General features: G+C 41.2%; 1 protein-coding gene across 1 annotated transcript in view; it reads right to left on the reverse strand.

Moving 5' to 3' along the window:
* Positions 1-13936: 13936 nt before the first annotated feature.
* The window catches only part of GUCY1B1 (guanylate cyclase 1 soluble subunit beta 1), a gene marked incomplete at its 3' end in the record, with an annotated part of 45213 nt that continues 44683 nt past the window's right edge, over positions 13937-14466 (reverse strand). The window contains exon 13 of the mRNA XM_079698825.1: positions 13937-13960. Within this exon, the coding sequence (XP_079554951.1) occupies positions 13937-13960 (24 nt within the window). The remainder of the gene's footprint in view (positions 13961-14466) is intronic.

A 14466-nucleotide genomic window follows, 5' to 3' on the forward strand; every position in this document is an offset into this window, starting at 1 on the left:
TTCCCTTAGATGGTAAAACTTTGGTTGCAGAAGGGCAAGGATAATCCACACCATAGGCAAAATAGAAGGCTCATCGAGAAACTGAGGCTTCGGATTCCCACCCCCAGAATAATGCTTGGATATTTACAGACTAATGCATGGCAATCAAACGGGCCCCCAGTAACTGAATGATTAGGAATCTCTCTCTACAGGGAAGGCAAGTTTAGAAATCTGTGTTGGAATTCTGAAGGAGAATCGAAGTGGGTTATCAGATGCCCACTTGAAGACCCTGCCACTGACTCAAAAGGAACCTGGAATGTGAAGGCTGAGGCTCGCTGATTCTGGCCCCGGAGCTGGCTACTTGGTAGATGAGTGTAAATGAGCATAGAGGTGTCCAAGCCTCGTAATGATGGGTGGAAAGATGGTGTATTGCTTTCCCATGTGGTCAGGCACAGTTGTGAATGCTGAGAGAAAAGGGACTGCCTTAAAAGGCTCTGGGTAAGGTTCTCAAGAACAAGGGTCAGCAGGTAAGTTGTTAGAAACCTTTCCAGTAACCCCAGTGGCTTCAAAGTGGTTCTGACTGGAATAGGCATGATTTCTACTCTGGGCTTTATTACCCTTTGGCTGAATCCAGTCCCTTTAAGGGCTTGAAGCAACAGATTGTGTTTGTTTGATTCTACCAACTACATTTCATGGACCAAGGTGACAGGTCACTGCTGTCAATGTACCAAAATGGTGAGCAGTTTAATGTTGTCTGGTCTTAGTATGTCTCCTACCACCTTCGAGCTGGACTCAAAATGCTTTTCCTAAAAGATGGAGGGACTGTGATCAAGTTATGAAGAGCTGATCTGACTCTATGAGGAATGGTAGAGGAGGAACATCTTTGAAAAGAGTCCTTTCCAAAGAAAGGAGATGGGATGAGAATGAAGTCTGGAGGACACTGCAATCACGCACTAACTTTCTCATCCCAAAACCACGTTTCTCGTTTTCATGGATCCAGTTGTCCCAGGTCGAGGGTTACATCTGTGTGTCCCGAAAAAGGGGAGAATCACCATGCGAACGATTGACACCACGATGTCAATTCATCTGAAAGTGTAAATATTCCTAGGGAACAGATGGGCTGACTGAGGTTGCACATTACGTGGCTGACCTAGGACTGACCAGAAGACCTGGCCTCTGCCCATGGCCACGATGTTCCCAGAGCCTTTGCCTTTGGAAGATGCTTCTTCTCGGGAATGGACAATAGGGGACATTCCAGGAAGGCGATTTCTGATACTTGTCTGTTAGTGGGTAGGATGGCTGAATCTGAAAGGCCAAGTCTGAGTTGAGACAGGTGAACAGTGGACAGGGAGAGGCTGGGAAGGTGGGGAGGAGCACGTGAATATAAATAACATCGGGAGAGGATGCAGTCGTGCTTTTCCTGAGAGAGGACTTTGTCATGAGAGAGTTCATCCTCTTAATTCTCTCAGGAGTGGCTGCAGGTCATGATCCATGCCGAGAAGACCCCTGGATTTGCTTTTCCTCTAAGATGGAAAAGTGACCTGAAGCCAGACTATAAAGTTAACCCAAGTAACTACTTGAGGTCACTGCAGAAAAGGTATCAGTCAGCATCCCTTGAGGACCTGCCTGAACGAAGAGCAGGTTGAAATCATCATTGGGTTTTGTTTCTCAAGTTATTCCTATCATATTCATACTTTTGTATGCCCATATGTTACTGATGAGTCACCCAAAGAATCTTCAGGAAGAGGCACACCCCGAAGCTGAATATTTGAACTCATGATCTCTGGGGGGCGCTATTCATGAACGTGCATAAAATATAACAAGTACACAGTGGCTACTACACTTAGGCTTAAATAGTATTGGTCTCAACGTTGTGAGAGAGTCGGTACCTGGGAAACGGGACTTGGGGCATTGAACCAAGTGGTCCTGGCATTGTTGGAGGCTGCCCAGAAGGGTAATGTGTAGACACGATGCATTGTTGTATTTGCAAACTGACGGGGCATCAGACTTGCCAACCATTCCGGAAAAGCATTTATATCTTCCATCAGGGCGGATTTACTAATATCTTGATTGTAATAAAATCTATTGTGTTAAAAGTGCAATGGCATAAAAAGAAAGGAGCTATCAAGCCATGAAGAAGACATGGCAGGACCTTAAATGCATGCTGCTAAGGGAAAGAAGCCAGTCTGAAAAGACAGCATATTGTATGATTCTAACTATGTGGGATTCTGGAAAAAGGCAAAACTACAGAAACAGAAGGAAGAAAAATCAATGGTTTACAGGACTCAGGGAAGGGAGGGATAAGCAGGTAATACACAGGAGATTTGGGTGGCAGTGAAAATTTTCTGCATGGTACTGTAGTGGTGGACACATGCTATTAGACATCTGTCAAAATCTGTAGAGTGTATGAAACAGAGAGTGAGCCCTAATGTAAACTATGGACTTTAGCTAATTATAATATATCATTATTGGGACATCAGTTAATACGTGCGTATTAACGCAAAACATCAATAATAGGGGAATCTAGGGGGTGGTGGGGTAAAGAGTATATGGGAATTCTGTAGTTTCCACTCAGTTTTTCTGTCAACCTAAAATTGCTAGAACAAATAAAGTGTATTAATTCTTTTTGTTTAAAGGGCAGTGGTGAGGGCCAATGAAGACTCAGAACAGAGGGATGCATTTGTAGGAACACTATATACAGGCTGAAATGTGACAATCTGTTTCTGGTAAATAAGAACACTTATGTATCATTGTTTTTTTCTGGCCAGAGTGCCATGAATTAACAAACAACTTTCCCCATAGGACAGTGAGTGGGTCGGGAGGTAGAATGTCAGTGCTTCAAAATAATCCCTGGAATCCTGTGTTGCTGCAAATTTGTTTCTTAAAGTTTAGGGTACGGGATGCTCCACCAACCCAGATGGGCCTGAAGTTTAGTGACCACTGGCCTCCAGTGAGTCCTGTGCTAACTGGTAGTGCATTTCAGATAGAAAGAGATCTTTGGGGGAAAGTTTGAGAAGTAATATTAACTGAGATGTGTTATGTAAAGTATATTTTTAAGCTCTCCACAGCTGCTATATGTCATAATAAAAGATTCACAGTTGTACTTATAAACGTAAATATAAATGAAACTTGAGTAAACTATAATCTCAGGATAAAGGTATGTTTTCAGGAGTTAACCTAAAACTCCCCATTGACCTCATAACTCATGAGATTGATTGGCCAGAGGAAAAAGTAAATTTAAGTTTGGAAAAGTAACGTATGGAGTTGAATTCCTCTATCAAACTCTACTAAAAGGTGAAAAAAATAATGGATTAAGGAGGGAATTGAGTCATCCAAGTGGTTAAGGACTATCAGAAAACTTGTGAGACTTGTCATCTTTAGCATGTTTTGGAGAGGAAATTCCCACCCTTCACTGGAAGCTACAAGTCCTGATTGTTGTCGATGTTTTAGTGGGTCTGTCTCTATGGGTCAAATATTGTAGAAATTGCGGCAGTGAGAATTAGAGGCAGTACCTGGGGAGACGGGGCTGAGGATGAAGTCTTGCTTCTGTGGCCTCCCCTCCAACTGCAAGGAGGAATTACCTTGAAACTCAGGGAGTTTATGGAAGTAAACTTGGCTCAGATCCAAGATAATTGAGCATTCGGCCAAGGACTGTGGGTCATGGGAAGCACCTGCGGCTGTATTTGGGGTTGTTCATTGAGCTGCGCGGGATCCAAGCACTGCCACACACCCTGAGAAACCCTCACGACCGGTGACAAGTAGAAACTGGAGAAGCCGCAGGGCTGAGGGCCCAGCGCCGGCTTGCACGACGGTGCACGTCCCGAGTGCACAGTGTCTGGGGCACACTGCAAACTCTTCCTGCCGTCACGAGACCTCTTCAATGCTGTGAGCATGAACTCGGTTAAAATTCAATACACCGGGGCTTCCCTGGTGGCTCAGTGGTTGAGAACCTGCCTGCCAATTCAGGGGACACGGGTTCGAGCCCTGGTCTGGGAACATCCCACATGCTGCGGAGCAACTAGGCCCGTGAGCCACAATTACTGAGCCTGCACGTCTGGAGCCTGTGCTCCACAATAAGAGAGGCCGCGATAGTGAGAGGCCCGTGCACCGTGATGAAAAGTGGCCCCTGCTCGCCGCAACTAGAGAAAGCCTTCGCACAGAAACAAAGACCCAACACAGCCAGAAAGAAAGAGAGAAAGAAAGAAAGAAAGAAACCTCTAAGTTAAAAAAAAAAATTCAATACATCTTGAGCCTCCCTCCCACCCTCCCCATCCCTCCCCTCTAGGTGGTCACAAAGCACCGAGCTGATCTCCCTGTGCTATGCGGCTGCTTCCCACTAGCTGTTTTACATTGGTGTATATATGAGGAGATATGGGGAGACATGTGTATGTAGAGCTGATTCACTTTGTTATACAGCAGAAACTAACACACCATTGTAAAGCAATTATACTCCAATAAAGATGTTTTAAAAAAAAATCAATACAAAATGGAAACCAAGCTTGAGGATTCCCAGAGCAGACAAAACCACTGAAGCCACTGCGAAGCTCCCGGTTCTCGAGCTGTTCTGTGCCCACTAAATTCTTACTAAGTACTGTTTATTGAGCTGGTTGTTTTAATTTTGCTGTTTCTGGATTGTTGACAATGCTCGGTTCCTGCAGAGCGAGTGTTCCACCTCTAATCACAAAATCCTGTCCTTTCTCCTTGGACACGTTCTCTCCTTTCTCATTTTCTCTCATGCTCCATGGCCACTACCTTAAGGCAGGCTTTCATTCCTGAAACTGGACAATAAATAGTCTCCCAGAATTCAACACCTCCTCTCAACAATGTAGTACATGAGAACATGTCTTAGGTATTATGTTTCTCTTATCGTGGCACTCTCTCATCCCAAATGATTTTACAGTTTCCAATTTCCCATCGCTCCTTGCAAGCTGTCCATCTTACATAGTCAGCATCGTTTTTGACTTCTTTCTGGTCACACTAATCCAGGGCAGTTCTTTCTCTGTCCCACAAAGTCACCAGGATGATTTGTTCCTCAGTAACTCTCCTCATTTTCTCCTCTTTTTCAGCAATATCCTTCCTTTTCATGGAAGTTCTGAAATCTCCCACACTCTTCAAGGTTCTGCCTGCTCTGTTTACATTCTCCCAGATTCTTCAATCTCTACTTAGTTCCTTTTTGTCTAAATACTGTATGACATTTAATCAGCACTCATTTTAAAATTACTTAAAGGTTATAATAAATCGGTAGTTAAATAAGATAATTGAACACTTTATATAGAAATTAACATAGAAAATGAGATATATGCAATTGACACTTTTGTGATTATTAAATATAATGAAAAATTGAAAATTTTAAGAAAATAATAAACAGCCACGTGCCTACTAGTCATATTTAACTAATATTATAGTTTGCCCTATCTCCCTCAGATTTTACATGGATTGAGTCAGTGCTATATATGTCAGTCTAAAACCTAGTTTTTTTATTTTACATGTTTACTGTGTGTTCATGTTAACACATGGAAATCTAGTTTATTTGTTGCACAAAATTACATCAATAAATATACCATTATTTATTTACTGACTTTTCCCCAACTAATTCATATTTACATAATTTCAGTATTTTACTATAGCAAAAATCTTGCAATGGAACTGTACATTTCCTTTTGGTTATATTATTAGAAGCGAAATTGCTGGGATTTTTCTGGAACGTGCTTTTCCACCTTGACTGTCTACTGCCACGTCAGTCTCTGACTTTGCTGTCTTAATTCACACAGACTGTGTTTCCCATCGGATTAAAATGTGAGCCTTTTAAGTGTTTTTTTGGTCCAATCTGATGTGTATGCATCTTATTTTTGCTGTAAATATTCAGTAGACATTAAGAGGCATGATGGAAGCTGAGATTTTATTTTGTTAAATCATCTCATTACTAAAATTCTGAAAGCTTATTGGAGCATCACTCTTCATCTGAAGGCAAAATGAATGTTGGCATGTGAGTAATTACTTTTAGATTTAAGGTGATAGAAAGTCTTCTTCTAGGGCTTAGCAAGAATAAAAATGATCTCACTGGAATGCCTATATCCAAAATCAGAATAAAGAATGCGGAATGGCAGGAATACAAGTCATACGAAAAGCGATTTAGATCTACAAATCCAATTTAGAATCAATTGACACAGAGTTTTCCAAAGTTAGGGGTTCTGAGAAAATAAGAAAGGAGATGAATTACTGCAAAAGTTGCTCAACAATTTCTACTTTATAATCAGTTAATATCCACACAATAATATCTGGCATCTTTTAGGCAAATCCATTATTCCATGTTCTTAACATCTGCAATAAGTAAATACCTGTGGAAAGAGGAAGGAGTAGCTCAGATGACTCAAATATCAACTTTAAATGACATTCAATTTTTCATATGCTAACAACCACAATATATCACCAATTAAATGTGACTTCTGTCAGTGACCATTCGGATGTTCTGAATAAATTAGTACATCTTTCTAAAGTGCTGGTAAATTTCTATCTCTATTAAGAGCAAATCAAAATCTCCTTGGAACTATTCCCGTAACCTCTTGAGGCGAAAAAGGAGCTTTCTTACAATAAACAGCCCTATATTATTTTTGTTTTAAGCACGAGGGAGAGAGGGGGAGAGCGAGAGAGAGAGACAATGAGTGAGAGTGAGAGCCAGAGAGAGAGAGTGAGAACGAATGAGGGGAAGGAAGGAAGGAAAGGAAAGGAGGTACCTACCCCTACGACATGGGAAGTGCATGAGTCTCATCTCATGCATGATTCTTTTAAAGATGTCTACAGCACTCATTTTTAAACATGATTTAGGGAAGGAAAGGATACACAGTTTTGCTGCACTGAGGGATGCATGGTCTTATAAGCATGATGCAGGTTACTGTAAAAGCATTCAGTCTCTGTGATCTGGGCATTCCGGAGACATAAAAACTCCACATAAAATACTTCTGCTACACAGATATATGACTCTCTACACGGTCAGAGGTTGTCATAATGTCTACAAGACAAGGAAGAGAAATCCACCAGGATATTATGCTCAACCAAAACTAACATTACAAAAGGAAATGAAAATTAGGGGGAAAATACTGTGCATGTTAACAGAATACTAATATCTCTATTACATAGTGTGTTCCAAAGCACCCATAAAAACAAACATCCCACCCATAAAGAGGTCAAAGAATGCAAATATGCCATACCCACAGGAAGAGAGAGATGAGAATGGCCAGGAAATAATGCATATACTAAAACTCACTAAATAATTACAGAAATACAAGAAAATAATGAGATAGAAATCAGGGCTTGAAACATTTAATGAATATAAAAATACTAATAGTACTCTGTCGTGTTGACAGGAAAATGAACACTGTCCTAAAGCACTCACTGTCTGTCTGAAGGGTAATTTAGAAATACATTAAGAAGCATTAATTATTATCAAGAAATTGCTCTTCTTGAGTGTATCCTCTGAAAATAATAAGAAAAAAGCACAAAAATTTATGAGACTCATTGCAGCATTATTTGTAATGGTTAAAAAGTGGAAATAAACTTAATATTAAAATTTTGTTAAATTGAATTAATGACTTTTTTAAAATGATACGGGAAAATTCTGAAAGACTTAAATAGTGTATACAATATTCAAATTTTGTGAAAGAATATATGAAATTGTATTATACAAAGGCTTAATGAGAAGGCAAACTTGAGTATCTGTCAAAGCATATAGAATATGGAGGACAGAAAACACGGACTTGCCATCTGGTAATGTAAGAAGACTCCCGAACGAATATACGGTGTGCTAGACACAGCGTCGTGTAATCTTTAATACAACAAAATATATAAATATGAAAGGGGGGATATACTATAAATACATGTATAGTGTTGTTCCCTGAACATATTTTGAGAAAAATGAAATTTTCTATTATGCTAAGTAGAGTGTAACACAGTGAGTTATTTTTAAGTACTCCAACTACTTTTTACAGTGAAGTGAAACTCCTAGCCAAAAATATGGAATAGGTTAGCTCCAGGTACCTATTAATTAATTTGATTTCATTTTAGATCTATTACTCAGACTCTCCAGATTTTTCCCTTTTATCCCCAAGTAGCTGATTCATTCGTAATTATTTCTATTGGAATTACTCCATAAGGAAGAGTTGTCCTATCTCCCTCTTTTATTTAAAATTTTTCCATTCACTTATTTAAATCAGCATGGATTCAGAAAGGTTTTTTTTTTAATACTTTGGTTACAATCCAATATTATCATTATTTATTTTATTGCTCAAATAAGATTGATATTAAGAAACACTGAAGAAGTCAGGTCCCTCCTTTTCTTGGAAACTGATATAACACCAGAAGAATGAATAAAGATTTTATATTTCACTGTCACAGAGATATCTGTTTTTAGTCATCAACATTAGAACAAATAGAAGAATGGAAATGGATTACATCCAGGTACAACAGAAGATGGGAAATAAAGGAAATGTCTTGTATATTTCTGAGAGACCTTGTTTGAAGCCTTAGAAAAGAAAGTCAGCAAACGTTCCCTTGGTCAGCAGCCCTCACAGATAAATAGAAAATGCTAGTGATGGGGGCAGGTGCAGGACGGTGAGGTTGCCACCCTCTGGAGGACTTCCTCTACATCCAGGGAGCTAGCAGTCTTCACTCTGAGCAGCTGCCTTCATGGAAGGACTCAGCCAATGATGTTCTTTCTCTACTCCCCCTCCAGCCCAGCAGAGCCCCCTCTTGAATTAGTCGGTCTCACAGCCTGAAAACTCTAAGGCCAATCTGGTCTTCAGGCACAATGGGGCAAATAACTAACAGGATATCTCTCCTAGTGCACACCATATGGGTTCTCTTGTACTATCCTGTGATTGCTGCCTTGTGTCCCTTCTCTAGACCTGCGTTGGTCCCTTACTTGTGCCTCATGCCTCCAAATCCTGTTCTTAGTGTTAGTCATCAGATGTGGGACCAAAACCACCTGTCATATCTCCCTCACGCTCTTTGTCCACCTGTCCAACTGGAACTTTATTACCTGACCGACAATCTTCTAATGTTTAGACACACACTGGAAGTTCATCACTTGCCAGCTGCTCTGCTCACCTCTGCTCTGCTCACCTCAGGTGAGCAGAGGTCTCAGAGGTCTCAGAGACCACTGGTTGGAAGCATGGGCTCTGTATCTGGTTACTGTGTATAATTACTGGTTCTTGACTCACTGTTGTCTGACCTTAGGTGAGGAACCCAAACTTTATGTGCCCGAGTTTCCTTCTAAGTAAAATGGAGGTGATAATAAGGATATTTACTCAATGGCTTGCTACAAGGATTCAACACACGCAAAATGTTCCAAACAATGTTGGGGACAAGGGCATTCTGTAGTGACTGTAGTATTGCCCCCCTGATTGCCACCTGGTGATGTAGGCTTTGTCCTAAGCTTCAGGGACAGCAGGGTCTCTGATCACCCCTTAGCTTGTTCTTGTCTTCGAAGTTCAATTAGCAGTTGCAATACGGACAACACTTAAAGAAATGCACATTTTATAAAGGAGCTTGTAACTTTTATTATAGTGTTAACACTATTTTTACAAGAACTCTTTTTAAAAGGGATTTACCTGTTAAGGAATGCAAAGAGCTGTATTTAAAGAGTTATGAATCTCAAAAATACATACATCAGGAACAACTTTTTGGTAAAATCACATAGAAGAGCTTGTGGTCAGTGTGGTAGGCACATTTGCTCCCACTAAACTCTGAAAAGTCCCTACAGTTCTGGGACATTTTGTTGAGCACAAGCAAAGTAAAAACTGTTCATGTATATACATGTGCAAAACTTCTAGCAGCTGCCTTTTGCATGATTAATTTTTAGTTAATACCTGGGTAATAGTCCTGTCAAATGCAAAAATAGCAGGTTGGGTCGACAGGGAAAGAACAATCTTTAACAGGAATACAAATGAACAGGAGAATGGAGTGTGGGTGGTACCTGAGTGATGAACTAAATCTTTATAAAGAGTCTTAGCTTTGTCAAAAGATAATGGTGCTTCATAATTGCTTCTTATGCAAAAACATTGCAAAAGAATCGTCACGTGAAGAAGGAAGGTCCTTTATCATCTGAAAATGCTAAGTTGCTAAATGCTAAGTTGTTCCTTGACTTAAAAAGAGTTAAGACTGGGGCCTCCCTGGTGGCGCAGTGGTTGAGAGTCCGCCTGCCGATGCAGGGGATACGGGTTCGTGCCCCAGTCTGGGAGGATCCCATATGCCGCGGAGCGGCTGGGCCCGTGAGCCATGGCTGCTGAGCCTGCGCATCCGGAGCCTGTGCTCCGCAACGGGAGAGGCCACAACAGTGAGAGGCCCGCATACCACAAAAAAAAAAAAAAAAAAAAAAAAAAAAAAAAAAAGAGTTAAGACTGGATTGTCTTTCTAAGAATTCCCCAGAGGGCCAGGCCAAAGTCACAGCATCCCTGCCCTAAAATTTTTACCACAGAAACGTTGGAATTTTGGAGCAAGAATTAACTATAGACATCATCTTGTCCAGCTCCTTTCACAGATTAGGAATCTAAGGAGTTAAAGAACATGCCAAGACCACAGGGTTGTGGCCTTGACAGAACTGGACTCAGGTTCTTGACTCTCCGGACAGTGGTTTTTGCTTTTGTTTGTTTTTTTACATCTACCCTATACTATTTCCTCTCTCCAATATGGTAGAAGCAAGAAAGAATCATTTAAATGCATTTTTTAATGCAAAATAAGGGGGTTTCCAATTTTCTCGTCAATAAACAATACTTTTATTTGTATTTGATAGATTTTAACATGAGCTACATGCAACTTAGCTTGCCTATAATGATTCTGGACGAAATTATAGCTTCTAGTACAAATGGCCTGTTTTGACACGTTTACACACCTTCCTACAGAATCAGCAGGAAAAATGTGGGTGAAATTTCTGAACATGATGCATGGGAGTAGATTTCCTGCTACACAAACGGTCATAATGGCATAAAAATAATTATTTTCATGACGTTCCTTTGACCGTAGGGGACAGTGGGAGGGATGAATTCCAGATTGCACGCAGGGAGAGGCCTTCAGTCCGGAGCCAAAACGTGCGAGCAGCGCTTCCTACGAGAGCCCCGTGTCCTTCCCCTCCCCGCTCCGCCCGCCCCGCTTCGATTCGGCACGGCCCCCTCTGCTGCCCCCTAGCGGTCCTAAGAGCCGGCAGCGAGGCTGCAAAGAGAAACCTACTTAACGGTGAGCAGAGACGTGACTCTTTACTTCCCCTGTAAGAATCTGCACCCATTTACAGTGTGGGGTGTTTTCCCCACCACAGAGCAACTCTCAGGAATCCGGTCGGGTGTCCTACAATGCAGCTCAGTCTGACACCATCTACGCCAAGATCGCTTCTGTTTCCACAAGTTCAGGGCTCAGCCCTACAAGACGCACCCACTTGGAGACCAAAGCAAGGCCAGGTTGTCACCTGCGCTTGCGACCAACCGGCTGCAGACCCAAGGTTCCCTGCTAGAGAGAAACACAAACTGAGGGACCCATTTTACTTATTAGCTGCCTGGATAATTACAAGAGGATGTGACTCAGAACAGCCAGATGGGAGACACGCAGAGCTTCAGGCCCACCCCTGCCTCGCCCCGTGTCCACCAACCCGGAAGCTCCCCGACCTTTGGGCTTTCCTGGAGGCGTCATCACACAGACCCGCTTGATGAAATCACTGGCTGCTGGCAAGCTTAACCTCCAGGCCCTCTCCCTTCCCAGGAGACGCGGGTCAGGGTGGGACTAAAAGTTCCCACCCTCTGAACTCCAGGTCGGTTCACCTGGCAACAAGCTCCCCCCAACCCAGCGCAGGCCCCGAGTCACGTCACTAACATGAGGAAAGACACCTTTGTCATTTTCATCACTTAGGAAATTCCTAGAGTTGTAGGAGCTCGGAGCCAGAAAGGGGATGGGGACTAAGACCAAACATACATCTCTTATTACAAACCACAATGTCACACCTTCCATGACGAAGAGACAGACAGAACATGTCATCTGGTGAATCAATCAAGATTTAAGTAAAATGAGATAACGAACTGGTTCTGAAATATATTTGTGCGTGGGTATAAATTGCTATTCTTCTGTAAAAGTTTAAAAACATGTACATTATCCTCAAATCAAGCTGAGAAACTCTTACCTTTACACAACATTTGGTTCTATTTTTTTGGTGCTACCCAGAAGGGCTGAACACTGAGAGTAGGCTTCCACAAGGGACGCATTAATTCACCTTTAGACAAAACCATCACAAAATCCAGCTGGTCTCCCGCCTTCTTCTTCCCACCCCACTTCCGGCCTCTTGTTTCTCACGCTCTGAGTATTCTGTGTCTTGAATATGTTTCATCACTATGAATATCAGACGGTTTAGTTATTTGTACGTGTCTTTCACCCCTAAAATGCCGGGAGCTCGTCAGTGTCACTTCACATGTATCTGTGCATATATCCTCCCCACCCCTGCCAAGGATGGTCTTGCCGCTGTCATTGAAGAAAAATACCATCTGGGAACAGGCCTGATGAAGAGGGACCATTCAGCTTTATCCTAACAGCAGGGAATCAAAATGAAAGCCTATAACAGGCAAAGTGATAAGATGTATTTCCAAAAATGGCACGAATCAATCAAATGACCAAGACTATTCATTTCATTTTTATTGAATTAAAAACTGTCTACAGACAAGTGGAAAAAATAATTTATTGCAGGATCTCTTACACATGAACACAGAACATTTTATACAAATATCAATGTGCTGATAGGAAATGCTAAATGTAAAGACAAACATTTTTACACGAAAGTAGTTGTACTATATTTTATAAAGATAGATGTTAATAAATTATCAGAGATATTGAAGGACAACAGGCAATGAGTCCAACAGGAATGCATTCTATGTCGAAATTAAAGTAAGTTTTCTGAACATGATGCCCTGGATATAGTCATATTCTTGTAAGCTAAGAAAAAGGAGCTAATTTCTGGGAATAAAGGGCCAGGAGGGGCTCTGACGAACAGGAACACCCCAGCCATGCTTCCAGCTTTTTCCCTAGATGTGGTCAGAACCCCTAACATTTACCCCAAACTAACACACTCATTGTGAAACAGTGTGGCTTTAACAGCTGCATGGGATTAGTGAGATTTATAATTATACAAGGGGTACAATGCAAACGACAGCATTTTAGAGGAATTATAATTGCCATGTGATCTGAATGAATAACCCAATAGTTTAATAACAGAAATGTGTATTCTCTATTTCTGAAGGAAAGTTAGCATAATTCAAAAGAGTGAGTATTTTCTTAGCATGATATATTAATTCTTATTTGGGGAGTCTGAAAATAAATTGCATTTTTTCCCTAAAATTCTGAATTCACTCCTTTAGAAAATGATTTCTATAATGATATACACCAACATGATAAAATTTTTATATGTTATAGTCATTAAAATACACATATGCATATATATAGAGAGAGCACTGAACAGATTTGGAAAACCATGGTGTGTGTGTGTGTGTGTGTGTGTGTGTGTGTGTGTGTGTGTGTGTGTGTGTGTGTGTGTGTGTGTGTGTGTGTGTGTGTGTGTGTGTGTATTTTATATATATATATAATATATATATAGACACATGGCCAAATACTGTTCTGTTTCATTTAATTAAATTCAACAAATATTTATTGGGTGCCTACTACTTGCAAGTCACCACGTTAGGTGATGCTTGTAGTAGATTTTAAGACACGTGAAGCTCACATCACCCACATGAAGCCAAACTTCAGATAATATACTAAACCTTGAAAATACTCAAAAGCAGAGCTAAAGCTGAATAATGAATAAGGAAAGAGATAACTAGGACAAAGGCTTGGGGAAATGGAAAAGGACCGAGGGAGTGACTGCTCCCAGGCCTGGCATGAGTTAGGGGAAGACTGGGCCTCACCCCGTCCTCTTCACCTCAAGGTCCAAGATTCAGTTGTCATCCTGCTTTGTTTCCTTTACAAAGTGGAAAAAATAGGGTATTAATTTTCAGTGATAATAAAGCTTGTAGGACTCCCAAAAGGTTTTCTTTCTTTTTTTAAATAAAATTTGATCTGCATTCACATCCACCGTTTTTCTAAGTCATTCCCACCATCACGCTGGATGAGACAGAAGCACCCAAGTAAAATGAGCAGTGCTGGAGGGACGCTAATTTATCAGAAGAACATCAGAAGCAAGCTAGCACCAGAAGTAAAAACAGTGAAGAGAAGATGAAGATAAATATTTCAGAACTTGGCGTTCCATTCCTTTTAGGACTTCTACTCTAAAAGCATTTATAAGGAATATGTACATTCAGGAAAAGACATGTAGTCAAGGAGTCTCACCCCCTCTAAAGAACCAGTGCATCAGCGGGGAACAAAGCATCAGACTTGTTCTGATGAAACCCACTGGGAGGGGGCAAAGCTGGCAGGACCTCGGTGTCATGAGCCACCCTGGGTCACAGGACCCCCGAGCGAACCCCA

Source organism: Hyperoodon ampullatus, assembly GCF_949752795.1.
Source record: "Hyperoodon ampullatus genome assembly, chromosome: 1".
NCBI lineage: Eukaryota > Metazoa > Chordata > Mammalia > Artiodactyla > Ziphiidae > Hyperoodon > Hyperoodon ampullatus.